Source organism: Theropithecus gelada, chromosome 2 (genome assembly GCF_003255815.1).
Source record: "Theropithecus gelada isolate Dixy chromosome 2, Tgel_1.0, whole genome shotgun sequence".
In the NCBI taxonomy this organism is placed as follows: domain Eukaryota; kingdom Metazoa; phylum Chordata; class Mammalia; order Primates; family Cercopithecidae; genus Theropithecus; species Theropithecus gelada.
In genome coordinates, this window is record NC_037669.1 from 55,866,624 (window position 1) to 55,894,618 (window position 27,995).

Consider the following 27,995-nt stretch of genomic DNA (forward strand, 5'->3'; position numbering starts at 1 on the left):
CTTTTGTTTTTTACCTGTGTGTGTTTGTGAACTGTTTATTGACCATTTATTTCTGTCCCAGCCACTATATTAAACCCTTTACCCGTATTTTCTCATTTAATTCTCAATACACCATTGAAGGTAAGTATCATTATTATACTATGTCCTGCAGATGAGGAAACTGAGGCTCTGAGAGACTAAACAGCTTGCCCAAGGTTAGGCTAGGCAGTGGAGAAGCCAGAATTTGAATTCAGTCTGCCTAACTCCAAAGCCATGCTCCTTATAAGTTTGTCACACTGCCTCTGATTTGAGCATTGTACTCATTATAGCAGGATTAGGGGCAGGATTTCATGATGAAGGTAGCTTGCTGCTTGTTGCAGTCAAGGAATACTTCAGGGCCTTTGCATCCTGCCAAGACTTGGCATCATGAAAGAATATAAGTTGCCCAAAGGAGATTGTGGGGCTGCCCATGAAAAATGATAAATGGTGATGGCTTTCAGTCTCTCTTTGTGATGAAACCTCTGCTGGGTCTTCATGGAAGGGTCTCTTTGCAGCCTCAGTGACTCATTCCCACCAAAAACATTCATCACTCAGTGATGGTCTCTTGCTAATTCCAGACACCTCTGCTATGAAAATGTCTTAGTCTATTTTCTGTTGCTGTAACAGAATAGAACAGACTGGGTAATTCATAAAGAAAAACAGCTTATTTGGCTCATGGTTCTGGAGGCTGGAAAGTCCAAGAACATGACACTAGCATCTGGCTAGGGTCATCTCATGGTGGAAGGCAGAAGGGCAAAAGAGACAGTGTGAGGGGCAGACTCTTTTATAACCTTCTCTCATGATAATCCCACTCCCATGGCAATGACATTAATTGATTCATGAAGGTGGAACCCTCATGAACCAGTCACCTCGTATTAGGTGCCCTCTCCCAAGACTATTGCATTGGGTATTAAGTTTCCAACACATAAATTCAGGGGACACATTCAAACCCCTAACCTTCTAAGAGGCTAAACTTTGTATGTGTTCCATAATCTGTGTACTTGCTCATAGCAACATACGCATTTGAAAGCTTCAAATCAGGAGCCTTTCATTCATTCAACAAGCATGTATGAAGCACCTTTTTATGCAACTTGCCTCAAGTTAGCTGCTGGGGACACAGAATGATAAGCCCCGGTTCCTTTCCTCAAGTTGCATACAGTCCAATTGCACAAAATGATCACTCTAGAATTCTAAGATTGACTTTGACTCATTGATTAATAGAACAGTGTCTCTAACCCACAGAGGCACAAAGGGCAGATTTTAGCTGCCTGACTAGTTTGTCAGCCACAAAGCGTAGACCATTGCTGGATCATCCATTTTCTGGGCACATCTGTTTAGGAATTTTTTGTTTGCAAATGACAAACTATTCAACCCAAACAGCCCTAAGCAAAAGATAATTTATTGGCTCACATGGATGGAAACTCCAGGCTAGAAATGGCTTCAAACCCAGGATGATGTGAGGATGTGAGTGTTGTCTCCAGGGTGCAGTTCTCTTCTTTCGGGTTGGCTCTACTTAGCTCTCTGGGTTGACTTTATGCTCAGACAGCTTGTCTGTTATTTTATGGTTGCCCAGTGGCTGCTGAAGCTTCTGCTATCTGCACCTCCTCAGCTTCAGTAGTCTTGGGTCTGATTCTCACTGATCATTATTAAGCCACAGGTTTATCCCAAAAGCAGACCAAGGGATAGAATAGACAAATGGCCTAAGCAACCTGTATTTTCAAGGATGGTGTCAGTTCCACCAAGAGTTTGCATCAGGGAAGAATACAAGTTGCCCAAAGGAGATTGTGGGGCTTCCCATGAAAAATAACAAATGGCGATGGTTTTCGGTCTCTCAGTTTTAGTGGTTAGCTATGCAGCAAGAGCTAACTGATACACTAGAAAAATGCTCATGCAAATATGCTAGAATTTTGTCCTTGTTCATGGACTCTACGTTAACTTCACAATAATAAAGTTAATATCCATCAAGTGCATTCTGTATGTTGACACATTGGCAAGCACTTCACATGCCTTGCCTCATTGAATTCTTACAAACAACTTGTGGGGGTAGATTCTGCTAGCACCCCTAGTTAATAAATGAGAAGACTGACCCTCAGGAAGTTTAAAATGTAGGACTTTAAGCGCTTTCAGGCCAGCAGGGATTCTGTGACCCCAAATGCCTAGCTGCAGGGAGGTCTGGTTGCCTTGACAGCCACCTTAGAAGTAAGGTCTATCCCAGCTTCTCTCAGGAACCTATGATAACTCTGTTACTCATCTATTTCTTTTAAACCCTAACATTGAGAATACTTATTATCGATTCCTTGCATTAGTGCCACATGTGTCTTTACTGTTGTTGAGAACACTTTCTATTTTCCCATTTTTCCACCTCAACTCCCACAAGAACATAGAGATTTATATTAGGTGGGATGTTCATTTTACAGATGGGGAGACTGAGGAACAGAGGAGATCCAGGGCTTGCCCCAAGTCCCAGGATCACAATGAGGGATATAAAGGGTCTCTGGCTTTCCTGGACCCTGACCCATGCTCCCTAGACCCCAGCCACTCTCCCTCCACCCACCCCAAGCATCTCCCACTCCCATGCCTCACACTTGCTAGGTAATTTGGATGAGCTTCAATCATGGGTGTAAGTGCAAAGGCTCTGGATTCAGACAGATCTGAGTGTGGATCCCAACACTGACTTCTATCAGCTGGTTGACCTTAGCAAGTGACAAAACCTCCTGGAGCCTCCATTTCCTCAGGAACACAGCGCTAAGAAGGCTCTCTCCACAGAGTTATTTGCAGTCTGGAATGGATGATCTACGTAACATCCCTGGACCATCCAGGCACTCAGCAAAGGCTGCTGTGTTCATCCATGGTTGCTTCTGCTCCTTAAAGAGTTTCTGCTTCATCTCCGTGCTCTGCAGACAGGAAGAGCAGGTTGTTGGGCACCTGATGAGTGACTGAACCAAAGGAGATCCAAGGAAAAAGCTTCAGTGGGATTCTGCCATTCATTGGCTACCAGATTTGGGGAATGTCTCTTCCCCTGTCTGGGCCTCAGTGTCCTCATCTGTAAAACAAGGGGGTTGGGGAAGCTAATCTTATTTCCTCCAGCTCTGAGGGCTCACTTAGTGCCTTGGCAGAAGCACACAAGGGGGAGGGCAACCAGCCCCACCACACCCCCTCTGCTTTCTAAAGGGAGCTCCCTTGATGGCCATGTTTGGTATTGTGCTACCCCATCCACCCCCTGACTCCACTGGATTGAGCCAAGGATGGCAGCTGATGCAACAGCAGGTGATGGTAGATTGGTTAGTCACCATGGCCCTTGGCAAAGCTGGACCTGCAGATGACCTTTCTTGGGAAACTTGACCCAGAAGTAACAAATAACAGGCCCTGTAAGCAGGAGGAGCAGAAGATGAGAGGCCACAATGACGAGGAGGTCAGAGGCAGAGAGGTGGCCCTTCTGCACCACAGGGAGGCTGAAGTCACTAGGGATGGGACTCCGTGAGCACAATGACAAAGCCAATGGGCAAAGCCAGTGGCGGAGATCACAGGCTCTGAGAACACAACCACCCAGTTCCCAGAGAGAGCTGGAAGCCACAGCTGAGTACCTGCCCCAGTGCCTGTTCCTCACTGGGAGACCTTACATTCAACCCTCCTTACTTGATGTGACTTGAGCGGGATTTCTGCTTCTTGCAATTAAAAGGAAAAAGGGGCTCACGCCTGTAATCCCAGCACTTTGGGAGGTTGAGGCAGGGGGATTGTTTGAGGTCAGGAGTTCGAGACCAGCCTGGCCAACATGGAGAAACCCCAACTCTACAAAAAATAGAAAACTTAGCCAGGTGTAGTGGTACATGCCTGTAGTCCCAGCTATTTAGGAGACTGAGGCAGGAGAATCACTTGAACCAAGTGGGTGGAGGTTGCAGTGAGCTAAGATTGAGCCACTGCATTCCAGTCTGGGCAACAGAGCGAGACTCTGTCTAAAACAAAAACAAAAAACAAAAAAAAAAAAGGAAAAAGTAGACAGAATGATAATAGCCAACCTGTTTGAGCACTTACTCTGTTCTAAGCCCCTTCACATATAAAGGCCAACTCATTAGTCCTCTCAACCACCCTTTAAAGCAGGTACTAATGTTACTCCAGCTTAACCTACGAGGAAATAGTACAGAGAGGTTAAGTAACTTGCCATAGGAGACACTACTCAGGCATCATGGAGCTGGGATTCAGAACTAGGCAGTCTCACTCTGGAGCTGGGTCTTCATTCTCTCTCTTAGGCCTGAGGATGAGGCAGGACACGGGTGTGATCTGAAACAGAGAGCTCCACCGAACTGGAAGTGTTTGACCCAAGATACCTCACCCAGAGGGAGTTTGTGCGTCCTTGGCATGGGGGGTGTTGTGGTGGGGTAGGTGGTCATCGGCTGCACACACAGCCCCCAAAGAAGGAGCAAGGATGGATGCAGGGTTTCACCAGGCCATCCTGCCCCAGGTTGCAGCCAAGGGTCAGGTCCTGCCTCTAACACGAGGGAGCATTTTATGTTGGGAAATTCCCTAGAGAGAGAGGTGTGCGGGGGTTGGGGAAAGGCCTCCTAGGAACAGCCTGCCAGACAATTGCCTCCACCCCTAAGCAGGGAAGTCTAGAAAGGACCCCTCAGTGCAAGTAGCAAGGCATGGCCTTGGAGTAGCCTGAAGAGGAGCTTTAGCAGTGGAGGGATGTGGAGAAGGATGGGGGTGAGGTGGGAGTAAGAGACTCCCCAACCCCCCACACCTCACATCCTCCTCAACACGCCCCCACCACTGCCCCCTGGAAGCAGCAGAAGTGGCAGTTTTCTTTTGGGCAGTGAGCAGAGGTTTGTGTTTAAATAAAGGGATGCTAAGGAGAGGCAGAGAGAGGACAAGAACTTCCCAGGGCTTTTCAGCCACCCCAGAAAGCAGGTCAGCTCACACTGGAGGCCTGGGGCAGGCTCCATACTAGACCCCAGGCTGGGATTTGTGGGGTGGCTAAAAAGGCCTGGGACCTTCCTCTGATACCCAGAGAACCTAGTATCAGGTCTCCCAAGCACTCCTCACTGCCTCAGAGACATCTCCCCTGACCTCCTTGCTTAAAGCAGTCACCATCGGGTTAATATGTTTTATTTTCTTCATTGCCCTTATCATCACTGGAATTGATTTGTTTCCTTATGTGTAGTCTGTCTCCCCCAACCCAGAATGTAAGCTCCAGAAAATCTGGGGTTTTGTCTATCTTGTCCATACTATCTCGAGATGGTAATAGGGTGTCCAGCACATAGTAGGTACTCAATAATTATTTATGGATGAAATGAATATTCAACCACACCTAGGGGGCAAGTGCTATTTCTGAGTGAGGTGGGCTTGGTAGCTAAACAAAGTCACATCTTTGCAGTCCATTCCCGCATTTAACAAACAGTTCTTGAAACCTACTGTGCACCAAGTGTTGTTCTGGGTACTGGGGATGCAGCCTGGAACCAAGCAGACCAAGATCCCAGTGGAGTTTAGGCCAAATGCTGGAGACAGACAATGACAACCACAAAGCCAGAAACACTCAGGGCGTGGGGAGGAAGAATACTGGAATCTGCTTTAGACTGAGAGGTTGGGACGGCCTCTCTGAGGAGGGGAGTTTAAACTGGCAAAAGCCTGAGAAGGAACCCACCATGCCAAGGGGTGACCACGCAGGCACATGATGAGAAAGAGATTGGCACGGGAGAAGAATGGAGAAGGCCATGTGGCTGGAGCTGAGTGGGTGAGAGATGTGAGAACAGCTGTCTAGAAGAATACAGACAGGGCCTTTTGAGTCATGGTGACCATTTTGAAGTTATCCTAAGAACACTGAGAAGCCCTTGGAAGCTTGCAGTAGGGGCATTGCTTGATTCTACTTATTATTGTTAAAAAATTAATGGCTGGGTGTGGTGGCTCATGCTTGTAATCCCAGCACTTTGAGAGACCAAGTTGGGAGGATCTCTTGAGGCCAGGAGTTTGAGACCAGCCTGGTCAACAGAATGAGAACTTATCTCTACTAAAAAAAATAAAAATAAAAAATTAGCTAGGTGCGGTAGTGCGCGCCTGTAGTCCCTGCTACTTAGGAGGCAGAGGCAGGAAGATCACTTGAGCCCAGGAATTTAAGGCTGCAGTGAGCCAGTATTGTGCCACTGCTGTCCAGTCCAGGTGACAGTGAGACCTTGTCTAAAAATAATAATAATACTAGTAATTCATCATCTCTGGTTCTGGACCACAGCCACTTTTTAACAATGGAAGACTTGGCTGATAATTGAGGATTAAAGTGCTGCAGGGGGCCACAATGCTATGTCATGAATCCCAGATTACAGTGAACCTGCTTCCCTTTATCTGAGGGCTGATGCAAGAAGAAGAGTATTATTATTATTATTATTATTATTTTCTTTTTTTGAGATGAAATCTAACTTTGTCACCCAGGCTAGAGTACAGTGGCGCAGTCTCAGCTCACTGCAACCTCTGCCTCCTGGGCCCAAGCAATTCTCCTGTCCTAGCCTCCCAAGTAGCTGGGATTACAGGCGACCATCCCCACGCCCAGCTAATTGTTTGTATTTTTAACAGAGACGAGTTTTCTTTTCTTTTCTTTTTTCTTTCTTTTTTTTTTTTTTGAGACGGAGTCTCGCTCTGTCGCTCAGGCTGGAGCGCAGTGGCCGGATATCAGCTCACTGCAAGCTCCACCTTCCGGGTTTACGCCATTCTCCTGCCTCAGCCTCCCGAGTAGCTGGGACTGCAGGTGCCGGCCACTTCGCCAGGCTAGTTTTTTGTATTTTTTAGTAGAGACGGAGAGACAGGGTTTCACTGGGTTAGCCAGGATGGTCTCGATCTCCTGACCTCGTGATCCACTCGTCTGGGCCTCCCAAAGTGCTGGGATTACAGGCTTGAGCCACCGCGCCCATCCTAGAGACGAGGTTTCACCATGTTGGCCAGGCTGGTCTCGAACTCCTGATCTCAAGTGATCCGCCCGCCTCGACCTCCCAAAGTGCTGGGATTACAGGCGTGAGTCAGCGGGCCCAGCCAGGAGGAAGTATTATTATTAGTGTTTCTGAGCCTTGAGTGCCCCCATTCAGTGTTGTTTCCAGCTCTGCTTCCATTCTCCATCCAGACATCCACACATAGTCCGTCTGACCCTCTGAGAGATTGATTCAAATTCTTCCCAATATGGAGATCAATGGCCCCTGCATGCCACAGAGCTGCAGACCTCCCTTCCCAGGCAACTCACAGAGTCCTGTCATCTGTGGAACAAGATTTTCCTTCTTCATTTGTCAGTTATTGTAACTGAACATAGACTGGTGCTTAGAGGAGTTTAATCTTCCGATAAATAGCATGGCCCTTTTTGCTTTATACCATGCTGTCGAGAAATGTATTAAGGACTTGCTTGGTTACCAGTGACAACAACCCAACTTAGTCTGGTTTGTATCACAAGGCATGCTTTTTGCCCCATCTGTATGGAAAGTACAGAGATAAAAATGGATGCAGGCAGGCTGGGCCCAAGTATTCCAAGGATGTCAACAGGATTGGGTCTCTCTACTTCTCAGCCCTGCATTCCTTCACACTGCACTCTCAGGCTGACTCTTCTCAAGTGATGGCAAAGATGGCAAACAGCAGTTTTAGGCTTGCGTCCTAGCATTTAGCTACACCCCTAGAAAAAACTATATCTCTTTCCCAGTGAATGAGTCAGAGTCCCAGGATTGCCTCTGATTGGCCTAGCTTGAGTCACATGCTTACCATGAACCAATCACTGAGTGGAGGGTGGGTCTTACTGTAACTGATCAGATCTGGTTACTTGCCCAGTCTTGAGCCAGATTTGGGATCAGCCTTGCCTGACCACATGGTTGAGAGTAGGGTAAGGGCTGTTTCCCAAAAGGAATAGACGAGTTCTATTATTGGAAGAATGATGCTGGGGCCAGGTGTGGTGGCTCACTCCTATAATCCCAGCACTTTGGGAGGCCAGGGAGGGAGGTTCACTTGAGGGTAGGAGTTTGAGACCAGCCTGGGTAACACAGTGAGACTCTGTCACTATACACACACACACACGCACAAAATGAGGTAGGCATGCTGGCGTGAGCCTGTAATACCTACTACTTGGGAGACTGAGGTAGGAGGATCTCACTTGAGCCCAGGAGTTTGAGGCTGCACTGAGCCGTGATCACACCACTGCCCTCTAGTCTGGGCAGCATAGTGAGATTCTGCCTCTTGAAAGAAAGAAAGAAAGAAAGAAAGAAGGAAAGAAAGAGAAAGAAAGAAAGAACAAAGATGCTGAGCAGGCAAAGCCCAGAGAGCTTATCAAGAGCTCCAGTCTCCAGAGGACATTCTTGAGAAACACATTCATAGCACGGTGTTGGACATTCTCGCATCCCTTCCCCAGGTCCACAGGCCCCTGTCGACTGCAGGATGACACCCCTGTCTCCAGGTAAATGCTTTGTCTTTCCGCAGCACCCATCCCCAAAAAGGAGTACAGCCACCCTGGTGGATATGAAGGAGGACTCCAAGGCCAGGCTGCCTGGGTTTAAATCCCGGCTTCCTTCCTTTCCAGCTAAAAGTCCTCAGGAAAGTTAACACTTCAGTTTTCTCATTTCTAAAGTAAGGACACTAACAGTCCTGCCTTTAGGCTTGCTGTTGGGCTAGAGAAACCTGCATCTGACATAGAGAAACCCTCAATAAATGTAGCTGCTATAGTTGTGATCTTGCCTTTTGGAAAGTCTTGATTCCAGTGCCCCAGTCCCAAAGCTGCATTCACCATTTTCTCCATATGTTCATTTTGAGCACTCACTGTGTGCTAGGCACTGTTTTAAGCAATTTTTCATAGACGGTCTCATTCTCTTGCAACAGACAGCTATAAGATAAAAACTATTATTAGTCCTGTGAGGTTCAGAGAGGTAAAGTAACTTGCCCAAGATCACAGTAGATAAGTGGTAAACGCTAATGCATGCACATCAGCTCACACGAGTGTTCAGCTCCCTCCATTCCCCACATTAATTTCTTTGTTTCCAACATGCCTGGCCAAGGTCTCCATTCCAGTGATGCCAAACATAGAGACACCTGTGTTTCTTGTAGACCCAGCAGGAGGGAGGTTCCTGGTCACCATCCCTTCTTTGGACTCCAGATACAGACATAATGTATGTGGCTGCAGGAGCCCAGATCGGGTGAATTCGACATTTTGTCCCCTATAGGCCCAGCACAGGACCCTGCACATAGTGCTTACTAAATGATGGGTTAGAAGAAAAGATGAGAAGTAAATAAATTATGCATGAGTGGGGTGATTGCCTATCTGCACTTCCCTCTCAAAGCGTGAGCCCGCATCCAGCCTGATACTCTGCTGCCCTCATGTGGTCATTTGTAAGATGGCAGGCAGGGTAAGCAACCTCTGATTTTTATAATGAAAAATTTCAAATTTACAGAATACAGAGAATTGCACAGTTAAACCATTCTATCTATCATCCAGTTTTTTAAATTATCCACATTTTTATGAGTTTGCCTTACTTCTTTTTCTGAATTTCAAAAAAAATCACTAACACCATGACCTTTTACCCTGAAACTTGTATGTCTCTAAAAATGACATTTTCCTGCATAATGACGATCCCATGACCACACGGAATAAAACTAATGACAATTTCTCAATAAAATGTATTACTTAATCCATATTCAATTTTCTTTGATTGTTCCAAAAATGTCTTTTAAATGTTGCTTTGTTCAAATCAGCATCCCGTCTAATGAGTATTGTCTCTTCATTTTTCTAGAGTATGCCCCGTCACGACCGACTGAGCTTGTTTTCTGGTGAAATGCTCCACAGTCAGCATTTGCCTGACTGCTTCCTTGAGTTGTCAATTCACAGGTTGCTGTCCTCCCCTGGATGTTTTTTATTTTATTCTTTTTTTTTTTTAGATGGAGTGATGGAGTCTCACCTCTGTCGCCCAGGCTGGAGTGCTGTGGACCAACCTTGGCTCACTGCAAGCTTCGCCTCCTGGGTTCACGCCATTCTCCTGCCTCAGCCTCCCGAGTAGCTGGGACTACAGGCGCCTGCCACTAGGCCCGGCTAATTTTTTGTATTTTTAGTAGAGACGGGGTTTCACTGTGTTAGCCAGGATGGTCTCTATCTCCTGATCCCGTGATCCACCCGCCTCAGCCTCCCAAAGTGCTGGGATTACAGGCGTGAGTCACCGTGCCCGGCCTATTTTATTCTACTTATTTTTTTGAGATAGGGTGTCATTCCATCGCCCAGGCTGGAGTGCAGTGATGCAATCACGGCTCACTGCAACCTTGCCTTTCTGGACTTAGGTGATTTTCCCACCTCAACCTCCTGAGTAGCCAGGACTACAGGTGTGCACCACCATGACTGATTAATTTTTTGTATATATATATATGTGTGTGTGTGTGTGTGTGTGTGTATGTGTGTGTGTATATATATATATATATATATTTTTAGAGACGGGTGGGGCTGAGTCTCACGATGTTGCCCAGGCTGGTCTCAAACTCCTGGGATCAAATTTGGCCTCCCAAAGTGCTGGGATTACAGGTGTGGGCCACCACGCCTGATCCTACTCTGTGTGTCTTTTAAACGGTAAGCTGGATCTAAACCTTTGATTAGATTAAGTTTCACTAGTTTTGGAGAGTACACTTCCTAGGCGACATGCACTTCATGTTATATCACATCAGGAGGTGCCCACTGCTTGGTGCCCACTTTTAGGAACAAAAATCTTGATGAATAAGTTCAGGTGGGTTCATCCTCATCTTTCTCTGTGAGTAACAAGTGAATTTGTTGGCCTGATAATTTGGGGACCTGATACATATCCAGTTCCCCAAGAACCACTCTCATAATTGTTTTATCACCCACTGGTGATCATTGCCTGAAACAATAATATTTCATTAGAATCTGCAAAATGGTGAGTTTCTAATTTTATCATTCCTTCTATATGTTTTGCTCTTAATAGAATACTTATCCACAAGAGCTAGTATTTCTCTAAACATAGCTCATTCTTAAAGGAGGAATAAATACTTAATTCTTTTCTATTATTTATCCACTTTCAGAGTAAGAAGCTGATACAATGACAACCCCCAATGGCAGTAAACGAAGGCTTTCCTTTGTTTTGCTGAGATTAATTATAACTTTCTGGATGTAAAAATATCCAGTGCATTTCAATCCATTGCAATTGATGTTCTTTTTATTGCTTAAGTACATAGGAGCAAGTTCAAGATGCCTCTTACATCCACTGGTTTTCAACTCTTTACTGGGGCACAATAAGATATTCTAGGCTCATCTTGTACCTGCCCTGCCCCAGACCTAAAATGAAACATTTCTCCAAGAAACACTAATTCCTTTTAGTGAGGATGGTATTTAGAGACCACACTCCACACACAGCAAGTGGGAGAGCTGAGATTTGGACCCAGGCAGTCTGACTTCAGAGTTGGTACTCTTAACCTTTGTACCCTCTGGGCAACATATTTATTTGTGATGATAACAGTAACAATTACAACTATAACTCCCACTGCCATACGCAGCCATTCCCCATGTGACAGGTGCTCTGCTAGGTGCTGTCCAGCCTTTTTAAAAGACCTAATCCTTATAACAGCCCTCTAAGTTAGTCATTATTATTTCAGTCTTACAGAAGAGGAAAATAAGGCTCAGAGAAATGAGTGTCTTATCCGAGACCAGATGGTAAGTGACAGAGCATGGACTCAGATTTCTGTCTGTGTGACTCTAAATTATGTTCCTTTCGTTGCTGTAAACTATATCAATTGGTGATAATTCTGTCTCCTTTCAATGGTTCTTTGCTTGGCTCCCTGAGCCCTGGCACTCCTATGTCCCAGGGTCCCAGGTTCAGGCTTGTGTTTGGTGTCTTTCTGGGTAACTCATAGGTCCCCACTACATTCATGGTGTCTTTCCAGGTCACTCATGGCTGTGCTAGGGCACAGAGGAGCTGGGATGAGAAAGGCTGGTTCTGTCTCCTCCAAGAGCCCATGGTTTAGTGAGGGAGACTAAACAGGTGCAATTAGTGTGTTTGTGCTGTAATATAAGAGGTATAACCTGCTTTCATTCCCCCAGAGGAGCAGTCAACTCTCCTATGGGGCTCTGGGAAACCAAATAAACTTTAACAACCGAAAAACTGGGGCTGTCCAGACACCATGACGGATGGTGGGAGAGATTTTCTAGCACAAGACTCAGCTACACACCTTTCAAATAGTTGCAGGTTGGTGACTGCCTCTTTGTAAGGAAGAGTGGCTAGGAGCCTATGGAGGCAGGAGGAGTTGCATGGGCCAGCCCCTGACACTCGTAATCGGAATTATGCAGCAGAATGGAAGCAGAGCAGAGACAGGCACGGGGGCCTAACAGAGCAGGAGAGGATGCTGGGAGTTGGCTATGGGAAAGATGAAAGACCAGCAGGACTGGGGCTCCAGCCACTCTGTATCTGGGGGTTCCTGAGCCAGGCTCCAGCAAGTGGAAGACTCCTGTATAGGGTCACTGTGGTTTTTAATCACTGCATCAGTAAGCCATTGCTATGGAACAACCCAAGCCCAGACTTAGACGCTTAAAAGAATAAACATCTATTATTTACCGTGATCCCGTGGGTATGTTGAGCAGTTTTCTGGTCAGGGTTGGCTGAGCTGTTCTCTGCAGTAAGCAGATGCTTTGGCTGGGGCTGGATAATCTAGGATGAGCTCACTCCTATATTGTAGGTGGCTTGATGTTGGCTGGGGTGACAAGGATGACTTGGCCCTCTCTCTCTGATCACCCAGGAGGATCACAAGCTGGGGCTTATTCCCATGGTGGCTATTAGTGCACAAGCCTCTGCTTGGGTCACCCTTGTTAAAGTCCTGTTGGCCAAAGCAAATCACAAGATCAACCCCAGATTCGAAGAGTGGAGCCACAGACCCACCTGTTGCTGGAAGGAGTCCCGTGGAAACAAAGTGTGGGTAGGCAGGGGAAGAATTTACAAGCATTTTTGCAATCTGCTTACTTGCAGGCACCCATTTCCTCTTTTTCTGTATGTCATACCCTGTTGTTCATTTGGGGCATCACTCCTACTCCCAAACTCATACGTAGATAATCTGAGGCACAGCGATTGGTTCAAGGATGGGCATGTGACCCAATTCTGGCCAATGAGACTTGGTCCTGGTGCTTTCGCTGAGACCTGTTGGGAATGAGGTCCGTCCTTTCCACTAAGGCAGCTATGCTAATGGAATATAGGCCTGGAGCTTCTGGAGCCATGTTGGCCTCTCATGGGGGGAGCCTGCATGAACATTAAGCCGACAATGAGGGAAGAAGATATAAGGCATTAAGAAAGAGTGATTGTGACCGGGCGCGGTGGCTCACACCTGTAATCCCAGCACTTTGGAAGCCTGAGGCAGGGAGATCACGAGGTCAGAAGTTCAAGACCAGCCTGACCAATATGGTAAAACCCCGTCTCTACTAAAAATACAAAAATTAGCTGGGGGCACACCTCTAGTCCCAGTTACCAGGGAGACTGAGGCGGGAGAATTGCTTGAACCCCGGGGTGGGTGGAGGTTGTAGTGAGCTGAGATCGCACCACTGCACTCCAGCATGGACGACATAGTGGGACTCTGTCTTAAAGAAAAAAAAAAAAAAAGAGTGATTGAGAGGGAAGAAGAGAGACCACCTGGATTAAGCCTCAGGACTTTTCAGTTACATGAGCTAACACGCTGCCTTTCTTGCTTACGCCATTTTGAGTTGGCTTTCTAATTCAGCACTTTGAACCAAAAAGCTCTAATACAGTTCCCTCCCTTAAAAGTTCTTCCTCTCTGATCTCAAAGCTCTTCCCATCTGCAGACCTGGGCTTGGACTGGGCATTCCGCTGTCTAGTATACTTGTCACCTCTGCCTGGGCATATAGTAGGTGCTCAGTGAACCCTTGTTTGAAGGATCAATAGGAAGGGTTGGGACTCCTACTAAGAAGAGGCTTTGGTGACAGACAGGTAGCTGGCCCCAGTGAGAAGCTCCCAGAGGTTATGGCGGTCTCACAGGCAGGTGGAGGGGGTAATGGGCACAGTCTGTAAGTGTAAACAAGACCTAGCTGTCCCAGGGCTGGGAGGGAAAGAATAAGGCAGGGTCCCTGTCTGGGAGGAATCAAGTAGGGGCCTGGTCACAGGGACACTGCAAGGCCGGCTTCCTAGAACTGGGGTCCACAGTAAGCATGAGGTCCACAGCACTTTTACCTCCTCCGGACTGTGCCACCCAGGTTCAGCCCCTGTCACCTTCTTCTACTATACACTTTCCACTCCCATCCTTTCTTCACCCAGCAGCTAGAATGACCTTTGGAAAATGTAAATTACACCTCTGCCTAAAGCATCTAAGGGCTTCCCACCTGTGCTTATAGCAACATAATATTAATGACAGCTGACACACAGGGCCTAGTAGTTGCCAGGCACCCTTCTAGGCATTATACCTACAATAACTCCTTTAATTATCACAACATCCCTACAAGGCAAATACTAATATTATCCCCACTTTACAGATGAGAAAATTGAGGCACAGAGAGGTCAACAACTTGCCCAAGTTAACATGGATTAAAATCTGAACTTTTTACTAAGGCATGGAACTCTCCACTTCTGGGGTCTTTGGGTCTTTGCATGGCTGCCTCTGTCTTATCAGTTGGGTCTCTGCACGTACGTCACTTCCTCAGAGGGAGCCTCCCGGATCATCCAATTTACAGTGTCCCCTCCTCTGTCTATTTCATCATCTTCTTTTATTGTTTTTACATCAGTTACTGTTTTATGCAATTATCTTACTCATTTTCTTACAAACTCTCTTTTTTTGTCCTGGTTCCACGCTCGCCCCCAGGCTGCCAGCTCTGGGAGAGCAGAGACCATATCTGTCTTATTCACCTCTGTATTCTAGCACCTGGCACAAGTGGGGAGTGGCTCAATAAACATTTGTTAAAATGAATGGAGGAAGGGAGAGATGGAGGCAGGGAGGAAGGAAGAAAAAAATAAGGAAGGAAAGAAGGACAGAAGAAAGGAAGGAAGGAAGGAAGGAAAGAAGGAAGGAAGGAAGGAAGGGGAGAGAGGGAGCTCCTTTAATATCCCCTTTCCCATAACTAGAATGAGGAAGATGGGGCCTAGAGGAAGAGAGAGTGCTGGGCAGAGAGGAATAGGATGAAGAGAACCTGGAAAGGAGCTCAGGGGCCACAGGACATCCCCAGGTTAATCCAGGGCAGGTCCCACACTCAGTTGGGAGAATGCTTCCCTAATTAGGGTTGCCAGATTTGGCAAATAAAAATACAGGATGCCCAGTTAAATATTTGAATTTCAGCTAAACAACAAATAATTGGTTAATATGTTGTGTGCAGTATTTGGGACAGATTTACACTAAAATGTTGTGTGCTGTTCATCTGAAATTCAAATTTACTGGGCAACTTGTATTTTATCGGGCCATCCTATTCTGGCTCCTCACTGTGTGCTGTGTGCCACTGAAGATTCCACTAAACACTAGCCTGCTTTTATTTTACATGGAACATTTTGTTTTTAGTCCTGAATAAGGAAGTACAATCTCTTTATTGATCTAACAGAAGGAGAAAGTTCGTACAAACAGCAGCTTGTTAAGAGGAGAATGGCTCCCAGGGTTAGATAAACACCCAAGACAAATGCCTTCTCCTGAGCTCAAAGTGAGCTTGTGTTCTTGAACTTTCCTTCCTAGGCTCAGAGGTGGGCTTGATGGGATCTATCTCCCTGGGTACAGCTGAAGACGGCAGGAAGAGAAACGCTCAGCCTGGGAGGAAAAGATTTATGGGAACGTGGGCTTAATGGGTGATTCATCCATTCATTCAGCCTCACCCAGCAGCTATTGGCAGACACTCAGAGATGAATGGCACCGGGTTCTGTCCTGGAGGCTCTCCATAAATAGGGAAATGAATTTTGGCCCCAGGACCAACAAGTACTGCCTTCTTCCAAATCTGTCTCCATGATTGAATGCAAAGAGTACATTTTTGTCCCTGTCTTTTCTCTCTCTCCCTTTCTCCTTCCCCATTCTTTCTCTTTTTTCTCATCTCCTCTCTCTTCCTCTCTCACCTTTCCAGCCATTTGTCACCTTAAACCTAATTACCTTGTCCAACTAGTACTGTGAAAAAAACGATTACTGGTTTACTCAGGCCACGGACCTGGTCTTAGATGCTTTTCCCTTGTCTCTCTAAGACCCCACTTCTCCCGCATCCAGAACTATCCAACATTTTCCAGTTCAGCATGGCATTTATTTGCATGCCGTTCTATGATTGGCTGATACAAAGCGGGGGGCGGGGGTGGGCACCGTAAACCTCCATTCCTCATCTTCCTGTTGGGAGTCCCACTAGGTCCAACAATCTGATTCTCAGACCTGACTCTGCCCCTTGACTTGGTTTGCTTAACTGTTTCTCAAAAAAAAAAAAAAAAAAAAAAAAGAAAATCAATGGGTGATTTCTTCTGGCTTGAGGTTAAAAGACCTAGGTTCAGTCCTGGACAATGCCATGCACAAACTGTGGTTTATATGAGTCCCCTTGCCTCTCTGAGACTCAGTTCTCATGATGAAGGCCTTATGAGAATATTCTGTAGTGGTTAATACGGACTCTTGAGCCAGACTGCCTGAGTTCAAATATTTCATCTTCCGCTACCAGCAGGGTGCCCTGTGAATAAGTCAAATAAGTACATATGTGTAAAAAACTTAGAACGGCGCTTTACATAACAAGGTCCTAATAAATGTCAGCTATTATTGTAGTGGCTATTAAAGTCCTTTCTCTAAATGCTTTTAGTATTAATATGATTGCCCAGCAAGTATTTGGGCGCAAGCTGGGAAAAATCAATTTACTACAGCTTTGGCTCAGAGGCCAGAGGGTTCTTATGAAGAGAGCTCAGAGCAGTGAAGTCTCAAGCTCTCTGAACCTCCGTGTCCTCATCTGTAAGATGGCAATAACACTCTGATCTCCGCCTGTTTCCCAGGAAAGCTCAAGTGTCTGGCCCATTGTAAGCATTCAAAAAATATTTGTGAAATGAAGTAGTGCATGGACCACGTGGGGCGACAATGACATGGCAAGCTGCAGGGTTCTGCCCTGAGCCACATCTGTGCTACTTGCTGCCTGTAAGACTTGATGCAACAGAGGCCTACAGAAGGCAGTTGGTGAATGCTGAGTTGAACAGACAGGCTGAGTGGCGTGCTAATTAGTGCTTCACATTTGGAAACAAGCACTCTTATAATCTCTTGGTGAAAGTGCAAATGTATCAGTGTAGCCTTACTGCAGGACCATTTAATGCTACCTATCACAGAGAGCACACGAATTGACCTATCAGTTCTATTTATAGAAAATCATCCCCAGATATCTTGACTAAAGTGTGCCAAGATTTATAGAGATAGCATGTTCACTGCAGCTCTTTGCAATAGCAAAAAGAGCTGGAAACAACCTACATGCCCCATAATACAGAACTACACAAATAAATTGTAGTACATCCATATTATGGTCTATCTAGCTATTAGAAGGAATGAGATAAATTTATATGTACAACATGTAGAGGTCTCAAGAGGTATGGTGGTATGGTTAAGTAAACAAACAAAACCCTCAAGTTGGCAGAGCTATGCATTTAATATAACATGTATGAAAAAAGTATCTATGTTTGTATCTTGTTTAAGAAAAAAATTGTCCAATGATACTTGTTAAAGCACAATAAGGAAGACTTAATCAGGACAATTCAAGTAGGTATACAGACCACTGCAACTGGGTCTTGTAATTGGTGAAGACTGGGCTCAACTCTGAATGCAACATGAGCAAATGGAAATTTATAGACAGGAAGCAGGGTGGGGAGCAGTGCACGAAAAATTACTAAGAGGAAACATCAGGGGTAACAGTAGATTCTTGCTGAAGAGGCCAGGGTGATCAGACATCAACTAGGGGACGGTGGAGGATGAGGAACCCATCAGATATCAAGGGTGATCACATATCAAAAGTGGGGATTCTTGGTAACTTGATTTAGCAGGGTTTTTTTGCTAAAACTGGATTTTTTAAGGAAGTACACAGATTGGCCTAGGAGAAGGTTCAGGAGCCTGATTAAAGTTCGCTCAAGCAAAGAATGTTTGTCTGTCTGCCTAGGAAGTATCTGGAGGGCTATATGCCAAAGTTAACAGTGCTTCTCTCTGAAGAAAAACTGTACATTAAAATTTTAATATTGTAGCAGGACGAGCCGCAGACAAAACTTCTCAGACACTGGTTAAAGAAGGAAGAGGTTTTTTATTCAGCCGGGAGCATCGGCAGATGCATGTCTTAAGAGCCGAGCTCCCCGAGAAAGAAATTCTTGGCCTTTTTAAAGGCTTACAACTTTAAGGGGTCCACGTGAAAGGGTCGTGATAAATCAAGCAAGCGTGGAAACATGCCTGGGAGCTACGTGAATCAGCTAACAGAATAAAAAGTTTTACAATGCTTTTTTCATACAGTGTCTGGAATTTACAGATAACACAAGTAGTTTAGGCCAGGTTGATGTTATTATTATTACTTTTTTTTTTTTTTAAACTCTTAGGGCCAGATGGTGGTGCCAAGGTTGTCTGGCTATTTATCTTACTTTTGTTTCTTTCTAACTGTTTGCTTTCTCTCTTTTCTTCTGTCTTGTGAACCAGGCAAGGTGTGGGGAGGACGGCAGCAGGAGTAGTAGTGGTCTCCTTCCTTAATATGAATAAAAGCAAGAGCTCCCTTTTAAAGCCCAGATGTCTTATTTGGAATCTGACTCGAAACTCTATCCTCTTTTTCGGGCGCAGCCTTCCTCTTGTGTAAACTGACAATGATAACATTTACCTCCCAGTGTTGTAAAATGGGAGAGAGAAAGTAATGGATATAAAAACTTCTGTTCAGAGCAGGGACGGATCGTCATTGCGATCAGGGTGGGCGACCCGAAGGGGTTCATGAGCTTAGACCTTGACAGATCTGTCGTGGTCTGGATTTGGTTTGATTCCTGGCTATCTTTTCTTAACATTCAACTGGCTCTAGGTTTTCTAACCCACTCACTTTCTTCAAGGTAAGTGTGGCAGAAGCCTGGCGCATGCGCAGTACAAGCACCGTAAGCGGCGCCCCGCCCACATGCTACTACAACTTCCGGCAGGCTCCGCGCCCGCCTCAGGCGCGTCGCGGGTTGCTGACGTAATGCAGTAGCGCGGGGAATTTCGAGTGGTATTGGAGCGCCAGAGGCTAGTGGGTGGCGGACCCCTAGCATCTTCGGGAGAGACCATGGACTCCCTGGCCGAGCCTCAGTGGCCTCCGGGCCTGGCAGTCATGAAGGTGAGTGCTTCGGAGAGGTTGGGAGCTCCCAGGTGTCTGCGGGGGGAGGTCCCTCCCTTTGAGGAGGATGTCTTCGCCTTAAGGAGAAAGGATGAGGCGCGAGCGTAGCCCTGGGCCAGGGTACCCGGCTCTGCTCTGCCACTAGCCGACCGCGTGGCTCTGGGTCTCAGTTTACTCCTCTGATAAGTGCCAAGGACAAGCCTGGTGAGCTGAGGTTGGCAGTCTTATGGAACCAGATATTCTGCGATCCAATCCCAACAATAACAGGGAGAAGAGCAGTTATTCTAAACAATGACATCGACAGCTGATCTTTACTGAAAGCTTACTTTGTGTCAAGCACTAAACAGTGACACCGGACATGGTTTTGGGTGGAAAGTTTATCAGATAACATGTATGTAATCACGTAGCCGAGCAGGTAGTCTCCTTTACAGGCTCTTTCATTTCTTCTGATTATTCTCAATAAACCTAGTGCTAGTTTGTTGTGACATGCTGCCCCAACTCCTCTCTAACACACCCTCACTCTTCTCTAACAATTGCTCATCTCTCCGTCTTTTAAACAGAGATCAGGACTCAGGCCCAGCGCTGATCTTGCATTGCATCTAATGATTTCACTTAAATAACATTTATTTTTGTGGCCACTTTCGGTTTCAGCAAGGCATACCAGTTTCCATTTACAGTAGCGGTGGGCCCTGGATTTGCTCAAGAGCAGATGCACTTTGCTGTGCTGGCTAAAAATGAGTTGCTTAGTTTCTTCTTGCTCTGTGATTATTTCCGTTTCTGACAGTGGCTAAGGTAGCCTTCTTCTCTTCCTCAGTTGTGTAGACTTGGGGATTATAGTATCTGTCCCACTGACTCATAAATTTGACTTTAGAATTAAGTGAAGGCTAAAGTAAGTAGGCCTTGTTCTTCCTGCTGTTATCAGTGACGTCTAGAGTGCTTGCGGACTTGAGATACCTGCATGACGAGAAGCTGACATTGTGAAATGATCCAGGAAAACTGTAGTTTTGAAGTTGTGGTGGGCTTGGTACCAGGATGCAGTGGAGAAGAGCACAGATATGAGTTCCAGTGGTCCTGGGTGAAATCTCCTCTCTGCCTCTTAACTGTGTGACCTTCAGTTAGTAACTTAACCTCTCTGAGCCTGAATTTCTTCAACTATAAATTAGAGACAAAAATAAACAGTTCATAGGATTGATTAAATAAATTAGTTGATGTATGTGGGCACAGATTCTGCTGTGTATTCACGTGCTTAATGCAGTGCCTGACACAAAGTGGGTGCTCAAATATTTGTTGCTTGATTGAAAGTATCTGGAATGTAGTAAGCATTCAATGAATGTATTTTATTATTATTAGCACGGTGTTAAGTGCTTCTCTCCCCTTTTAATTTGTTGTCATGAAGCTTGACTTGGATAAGGAAAGTAAAAGAGCTCTGTAACCTGTAAAGCTCCTGCTTTGTAGATTTAAGCATACTTTACATATTCCCACAATTTCAGTGTTCTTTAGAGGCGGGTTCCATGTCTTCTCTGACTTTGGTATCCCACCACAGCACTGAATGTAGAGTTTGGCACCACAGAGTGTTCAGTGAGTATTCAACCAGAGAGTTGATTGAGCCCACATTTTTTGCTCACATTAGAATCATGGAATCTTAAGGTTAGAAAACCAGTCCCTTTCAGTATTTTAACCTCTTGTATAACACATCTGCCAATTTCTCACTTAATTTTTGCTTGAATTCTTCCAGGGACAAAGAACTATCAGATCCCAGAAGCAGATCTGACTGAAGTTACTTCTTTTATTGAATAGAAGTCTGACTCAGAATGCATGGTTGCTAACTTAGGATCCACCGAAAGACTTTGGAGTCTCAAGTTATTTGTAAAATTTTTGTATGTATATTTTTCTGAGAAGAGAGTCCATAGTTTTCATTCAATTTTCAAAGGAATCTGTAACCCCAAAAACTTAAAGAATATTTTTGTAATTATTACATTTTTCCACCTGTTTTCTACTTCTCTCTTTCACTTTCTCTCTCTCTAAAGTAAAGAAATTTTGGGGGATCTGCTGGCCACTCTCTATTTAGGCATCATTTTTTGTTTGGTTGGTTGAGGCACATGTGATATGCATGTTACTGTCTTGGAGTGACATGACCAGAAATTTTAACAGAAATAGCTCATCTGATGTAGTGTCAACTTCCACAAATTGTGCTCTACAGATCTTTCAGAATCATTCCTCCACCAGAAGAGGATGGCATAGATAAGAAAGTGTGATATGATAGACTGGTTCTGGCTTCTGGGCCTGCCTCTGCTCTTAATTTTTGTGTCTGTGACAGCTTACCATCCACAATAATGGAAGATTTTGGCAGGTTTTACTTTAACAAAAATTTACTGTTTTTGGCAGATCGTAAATGTAATATGTGTACACAGTAGAAAAAAATTAAAATTCAGAGTAAGATAAAGGAGAAAAATAAAACCATCCATGATTCTACCACCCAGAGAACCAGTGTTTAACATTTTACTTTATTTTCCTTTGGTTTTTATGCATTTAAAATTTGGGACCACTGTGGAGTCAACTTCTTGGGTTTGATCCAGCCAACTTAGGAACTCTATAGGCTTTATTTTTAAAATTGGGATACTGATGCTGTGGACTTCGTAAGATTGCTCTGAAGATTAAACTGCAGAGTTATGTATTATTGGCATAGATTTATTTTCTGATTTTTATTTTCCTATGGCATTAATTATCCTTTGAAAGCATGTTCTTTAATGACTGCCTAATATTTCATCATATGAACCATTAGTGACATTAGTCTTTTTTTGTTTAAATTTTTAAAATTCAGGTAATAGGTTCACATGGTTCAAAATACACATAAAATAAAAAGTAAAAGTCTTCTTCTTACCATGTTCCTGGCCCTGATCGTTATTTATGACTTCTTGTTTATATTCTCATAATTTATTTATATTTACGATGAAAACAGAATGCATTCTTTTTTCCTTTTTTTCTTTTTTGAGATAGGGTCTCATTGTCGCCTATACTGGAGTGCAGTGACAATCACGGCTCACTGCAGCCTTGAACTCCTGGGCTAAAGCAATCCTTACACCTCAGCCTCCTGAGTAGCTGGGACTATAGGCATGCGTCACTACGCCCAACGAATTTTAAAATTTTTTATAGACGTGGAGTTTTGCTATTTTGCCCAAGCTGGTCTCGAACTCCTGGACTCAAACAATTCTCCTGCCTTGGCCTCCCAAAGTGCTAGGATTACAGGCAAGAGCCACCATGCTAGGCCTATTAAAATACGTTCTTATTCACCTCTTCCTTTAAAAAAACGGTAGCATAGAATATGTACTGTCTGTACCTTATTTCCTTTTTTCACTTATCTTGGCAATCTTTTCATACCAGTATGAAGGAGAGCAGCATCGTCAGTTTCGCTCTGTCATGCAAGCTGGAGTACAGTGGTGTGGTGTGGGCTCACTGTAGCCTACGCCTCCTGGACTCAAGTGATCCTCCTGCCGAGAGCTTCCTCCTTTTAAAAAATATTTCTATTGAATGGAATACTATTGTAAACAATTTGAAAGATTTTAAGTTGCAAAAGTAGTTCCTTTCCTTTTGGATTGCATTCCAGGTTGGCACACATCTCTCTTTCCAAGTTGTCCACTTTCCCTTCCTCTGCTTTCACTGCCCCAGCTCTTTCCGGGCTTCCTCATTTGGCTCCATTGCGTAGTACCATGCAGAAAGCACTAGACTGCCAGAAGGGAGACAGGAATTTTGGTTTTGACTTGACTAATGCCTACTATTCTGTGCCTGCTCTTGATACCAGTTTCCTCTTTTGACTAGACAGTTTCTAGTGTTTGGCTTTAACATTCTTTGATTTGATTCTTAACCTGTGTGGTGGCAATGGCCACCTTTCACCCAATAGTGACTATAGGCTAAGTATTGGAGTCCGAAGAGGAGGAGGCTTGGAGTAAGAGCTGGAAGTGCATTAGAAGTGGAACCGAAGTACAGTAGCCTTTGTGTGAAGGGATGACAATATGGCACAAGAATCGGTGCACCATCATCTTTAGCTGTCTAAAGCAATTTGGGCAACCCGAGACTGAATGTATAAGAGTCATATGAGAGAAATTTTTCTTTATTTGTCAAGATCCCTTGCAGTTTATCTGGAGTAAGCTTTTGAATTTGTGTATTTGACAAAGAATTTGAATTTTTTTTAGGGGATAGAGGAAAACTTTTGTGACAAGACTTCCAATTTTGATGTCTTTCTGATACGTATATATGCACATTTGCATTACAGACAATAGATGATTTGCTGCGGTGTGGAATTTGCTTCGAGTATTTCAACATTGCAATGATAATACCTCAGTGTTCACATAACTGTAAGTATGCTTTGTTCCTGTGAGTTAGTAAATTGTGATTTTTACATGAGGTAGTGTTAATTTAACACCAAAGATACGTGCACATATTTATGTTTCACCTTTAGCTCTTCTATCTTGTAGTTTTTCAGAAGGTCTTTTTCACTGCCTTCCTCTTGAATATTGAAGGTTTTTACAAGGCTTCTATATTTTCTACCTCGTTCCTCCTTGATATTTTTATGCCTTTTATAGCATTTATGGCAGTAAAATTTTTGGTCACAATAAGTGGTTCTTTATTTGCCAAAGTGCTTTTTGATGTTAAGTTTCAGAATTTTTGTTTTTAACAGGGTAACAGATAGGTGGTTCCATCAAGTAGTACTTGATATAGAATTTCAAAGTTTAAAAATTCTGTAGCAGTATTTCCCCAGTGGGAGAATTCTATCACTGGCTTTATTACAGACAGTTTTATAACTTAACTGCTATGTGATGCTGGAAAGACTCACATTGGAATTTGTTTGTACTTCTCTTTATGAGTCTAGTATATAAGCATTTAAAAATATTGTACCTTGAGATATTTAGTGCATAGGGGTTACCCTGTCATTGTTGAGGAGCTAGACACACAGTTTATGGGTTATTTAGGATATTTAGGTTCATGGTCTTTCTTGTCCTCTATTTTTGATTTATCTTGGAAAGTTAAAAAACAGTCAACTTAGGCCTAAGAAATTGGTTTTAGTTGGTAGTAGCTTTGGTGAAAAAGTTTATGTAGAGAAGACATAATAAGAGGATAACAGTGATGGAAACATGGGCTTTAGAGACATCCTTGGGCTTGACTCTTGAAAATCTGGTGAGTAATTACTACTTCAGAAAATGTTTGTGAGAATTAAATGTGCAGAACTCACTGCACATTATGAGTCCTTAATAATGTTAGTTTTCTTCCAGACAAGATTCGCATTAAAACCAAGTTAAGTTTTGGAGATTGTTTTAAAATATATTTTAACATCATCTTTATTTGGGTATAATTTACATACAATAAAATACATCCATTTTAAGTGCGCGTTAAAGGATAAAAGTGTTAATGAATTTTGACAAATGTGTATGCTGTGTAACGACTGCAATTAAGATACTGAACATTTTTATTATCTGATAAATTTCTCCGCATCTCAGTCAGTATGACCTCAGCTAGCCATCTGTAGTCTATTTCTGGACTTTTTTGTTCCATTGATCTTAGAAACTTTTTCACCAAAACTACTGCCCACTAAAACTATTTTTTTAGACCTAAGTTTACTGTTTTTTAGCTTTCCAAGATAAATCAGCTTGAAAATAGAGGACAAGAAAGAGCATGAACCTAAATAATCTGTAAACTGTTTGTCTAGCTCCTGAACAATGATAGGATAACCCCTATTGCAGTAAATACCTCAAGGTACAATATTTTTAAATGCTTATATGCTAGACTCATATATGTCTGTCCTTGTGTCAGTACCACACTATCTTGATTACTGTGGCTTTGTAGTAAGTCTTGAAATCAGGCGTTGTAAGTCCTCCAACTTTTTTTTCTTTGGTTCTTTTAGGATCTTTGCATTTTAAATGCATTTTCCATATATGACTTAAAATCAGGTTGTCAGTTTCTACCAAAAGGCTGCTGGGATGTTCACTAGAATTGTATTGAATCTAGAGATCAATTTGGGAGAACTGACATCTTAACAATGTCGAGTCTTCAATGTGTGAATATGATATACTTCTCTATCTTTATTTCTCTCAACAGTGTTGTTTGATTTTCATTGCACAGACCTTGCACAAAGAAATATAACTTATATTGACCTTTCGTCTTCTGACTGCACTAAATTCACTTAATTCTGGCATATTTTTTTGTTAATTCCTTAGAAATTTTTGCATACACAATCATGTCATTTGTGGGTAAAGACAGTTTTACTTCTTCCTTTCTGATCTATACGCCTTTGTATTTCTTTTTGTTACACAGGCTAGTACCTCAAGTACAGTGTTGGAAGTGGTGTGGATGGACATCCTGTCCTTACTCTTATTTTATGGGGAAAGCATTCAGTCTTTTACCATTAAGTATGATGTTAGCTGTAAGTTTTTTTATATTCTTAATATGTTTTCATAAACTTACCAAGTCGAGGCACTTCTCTACTCCTGGTTAGGTGAGAGAATTTTTTTTTTTAAATCATGAATGGGTGTTGAATTTTGTGAAGTATTTTCTGCATCTATGGAGATACTTATATGATATTCTTCCTTTAGTTTGTAACATAGCTAATAACATTATTTTTGTTTGTTTGTTTTTGTTTTGTTTTGTTTGGGAGACAGGGCCTCACTCCCTCACAGTGGCTTTGTTACAGACTGGCTTTGTAGTGTATTCCCCACTTATCTGTGGTTTCAGTTACCTGTGGTCAACTACAGTCTGAAAATACTAAATGGGAAATTCTGAAAATAAGTAATTCATAAGTTTTAAATTGCACGATGTTCTAAATAAAGCACTGATGAAATCTTGTGCCATCCTGCGCATGATGGGAATCATCCCTTTGTCCAGTGTATTCATGTTACATATGCTATCCACCGTTAATCGCTTAGTGACCATCCCAGTTATCAGATTGATTGTTGCAATATGGTAGTAATTGTAACTGTGTTGCAGAACACAGTAATTGTGTTCAAGTAGCCCTTATTTTACTTAATAGTAGCCCCAAAGCACACAAGTAGTGATGCTGGCAATTCAATATGACAAAGAGAAATCATAAAATGCTTCCTTTAAGTGAAAGATGAAAGTTCTTAACAAGGAAAGGAAAGACAATTGTATGTTGCTAAGATCTACAGTACAATCTACAGTACCCCACAAGATATTTTGAGAGAAAGACCGCATTTACATAACTTTTGTTGTAGTATATTGTTTTAATTCTATGTTATTAGTTATTGTTCCTAATCTCTTCCTGTGTCTTATTAATAAATTAAACTTTATCATAGGTAAGTATGTATAGGAAAAAACGTAGTATAAATAGGATTCAGTACTATCTGTGGTTTTAGGCATCCATTGTGGTTTATGGAATGTCTCTCCTGTGGATAAGTGGGCACTACCATATAGAGAAAGCCCTTTACTAGTCAGCTTGACTGCAGATTCTAGGGGCCTCTTAAGCCTTTTCTGTGGATGTGTCTTCCCTGGACTTGTGATTATAAATTCCCAAGTAGAGAGCTTTGATCAGTTTTTTCATTAGCTGGTATTTTTCTCTCTCGTGTGTCTGTCCATGGTATTGCAGGTTCTCCAGAGTTGATGTAAGCCATTGACCTCTTTTTTGTTTTCAGCTGCTCTCAAGCATCTGAAGTATGCTGATCCAAACCACCCCAAGTTGAGTGAGACAGAAACCGTTCCCTTAGGCAGTCCTTTGAAAAGGTCAAATGTTGGTCGCACACTCCACTATTCTCTCCCTGCCTCCCCTCCCAAGATAAGCCACAGAGCTATATCAGCCTCTGTCTGCTGTACTATGGGTCCTCTGGATCAGTAGCAAGCTACCCAGCTCTTTTTTGTTCTTAGCAGACTGCATTCACCTAGAACATGCTGGGTTCATGCTTAGTGAGGTGAGACAGAAGCCAGTCCTATGGGCATCTCTTGGAAAAGCTAGAACATTGGACCGTGTTTCCCTTCTTTCTCCCCCCAGGCAGAAGGTTGGGGGTTTCTCTTCCTTGCTGAGCTGGGGGAGGCACAGTGGCCAGTGAGTGTGGTACTAGTCCAGACCTTTGCTTTTGTTCTCAGTGGCCCTCAACCAGGTTCCCTTTTCTGTCAGTGTGTAGATTCAGGCAGTTCAGAAACCAGTTTCTCAAGTAGCCCCCACAATGTAAGTGCTTGTCTTCTGTTTGCCTCCCTAGGGATATATGTTCTTTGCTCGCTTCTTCATGACTTATAGCTGTCACTTATGCCATTCTTTAAGAGGAAGTCAGTGGAGGGACATTTCAGTAATGATTTTTTTATTTTATGAGCACTTTTTTTTCACTTGTGAAGTCTCAATATTCAGTAGGCCTTTTCTGCTAAACACCAGTTGTCACAAGTCCCATCATGTCTAAAATTGGCTCTGGGTCTGTAGTGTTTTAGTGATACAAAGCTCCCAGGGCTTTAGTAGAAGCCAGGTCTGTCATATTCTGATATCATCTTGGATTGACTAGAATTGGTGATCCAGAATCCTAGGTATTTATTGCTGCTTCTTAGATTTTTCATGATTTACCATTTTTAAATCATCTTATTTTGTTTTGTTCTGTTTAGGTTTTTGGATATGAGTAATAAACACTACATTTGTAGTTCTGCAGGTACAAAGGTGTGAGTGGGTTGCCTTGGCAGAATGCAGGTCAATTAAATTGATCTAAATTTGTGCTATTAAAGAGTATTTTGGGGGCAAGAGGTGGCAGACCTACTCCAA

At 43.5% G+C, this 27,995-nt stretch overlaps 1 protein-coding gene across 1 annotated transcript in view; it reads left to right on the forward strand.

Annotated features, from left to right (window-relative positions):
• The first annotated feature begins 18,812 nt into the window (after positions 1-18,812).
• The window catches only part of RAD18 (RAD18, E3 ubiquitin protein ligase), an 81,260-nt gene continuing 72,077 nt past the window's right edge, over positions 18,813-27,995 (forward strand). The window contains exons 1-3 of the mRNA XM_025375640.1: positions 18,813-18,909; positions 18,993-19,252; positions 23,523-23,604. Of these exons, the coding sequence (XP_025231425.1) occupies positions 19,202-19,252; positions 23,523-23,604 (133 nt within the window). The 5' untranslated portion in view covers positions 18,813-18,909; positions 18,993-19,201. The remainder of the gene's footprint in view (positions 18,910-18,992; positions 19,253-23,522; positions 23,605-27,995) is intronic.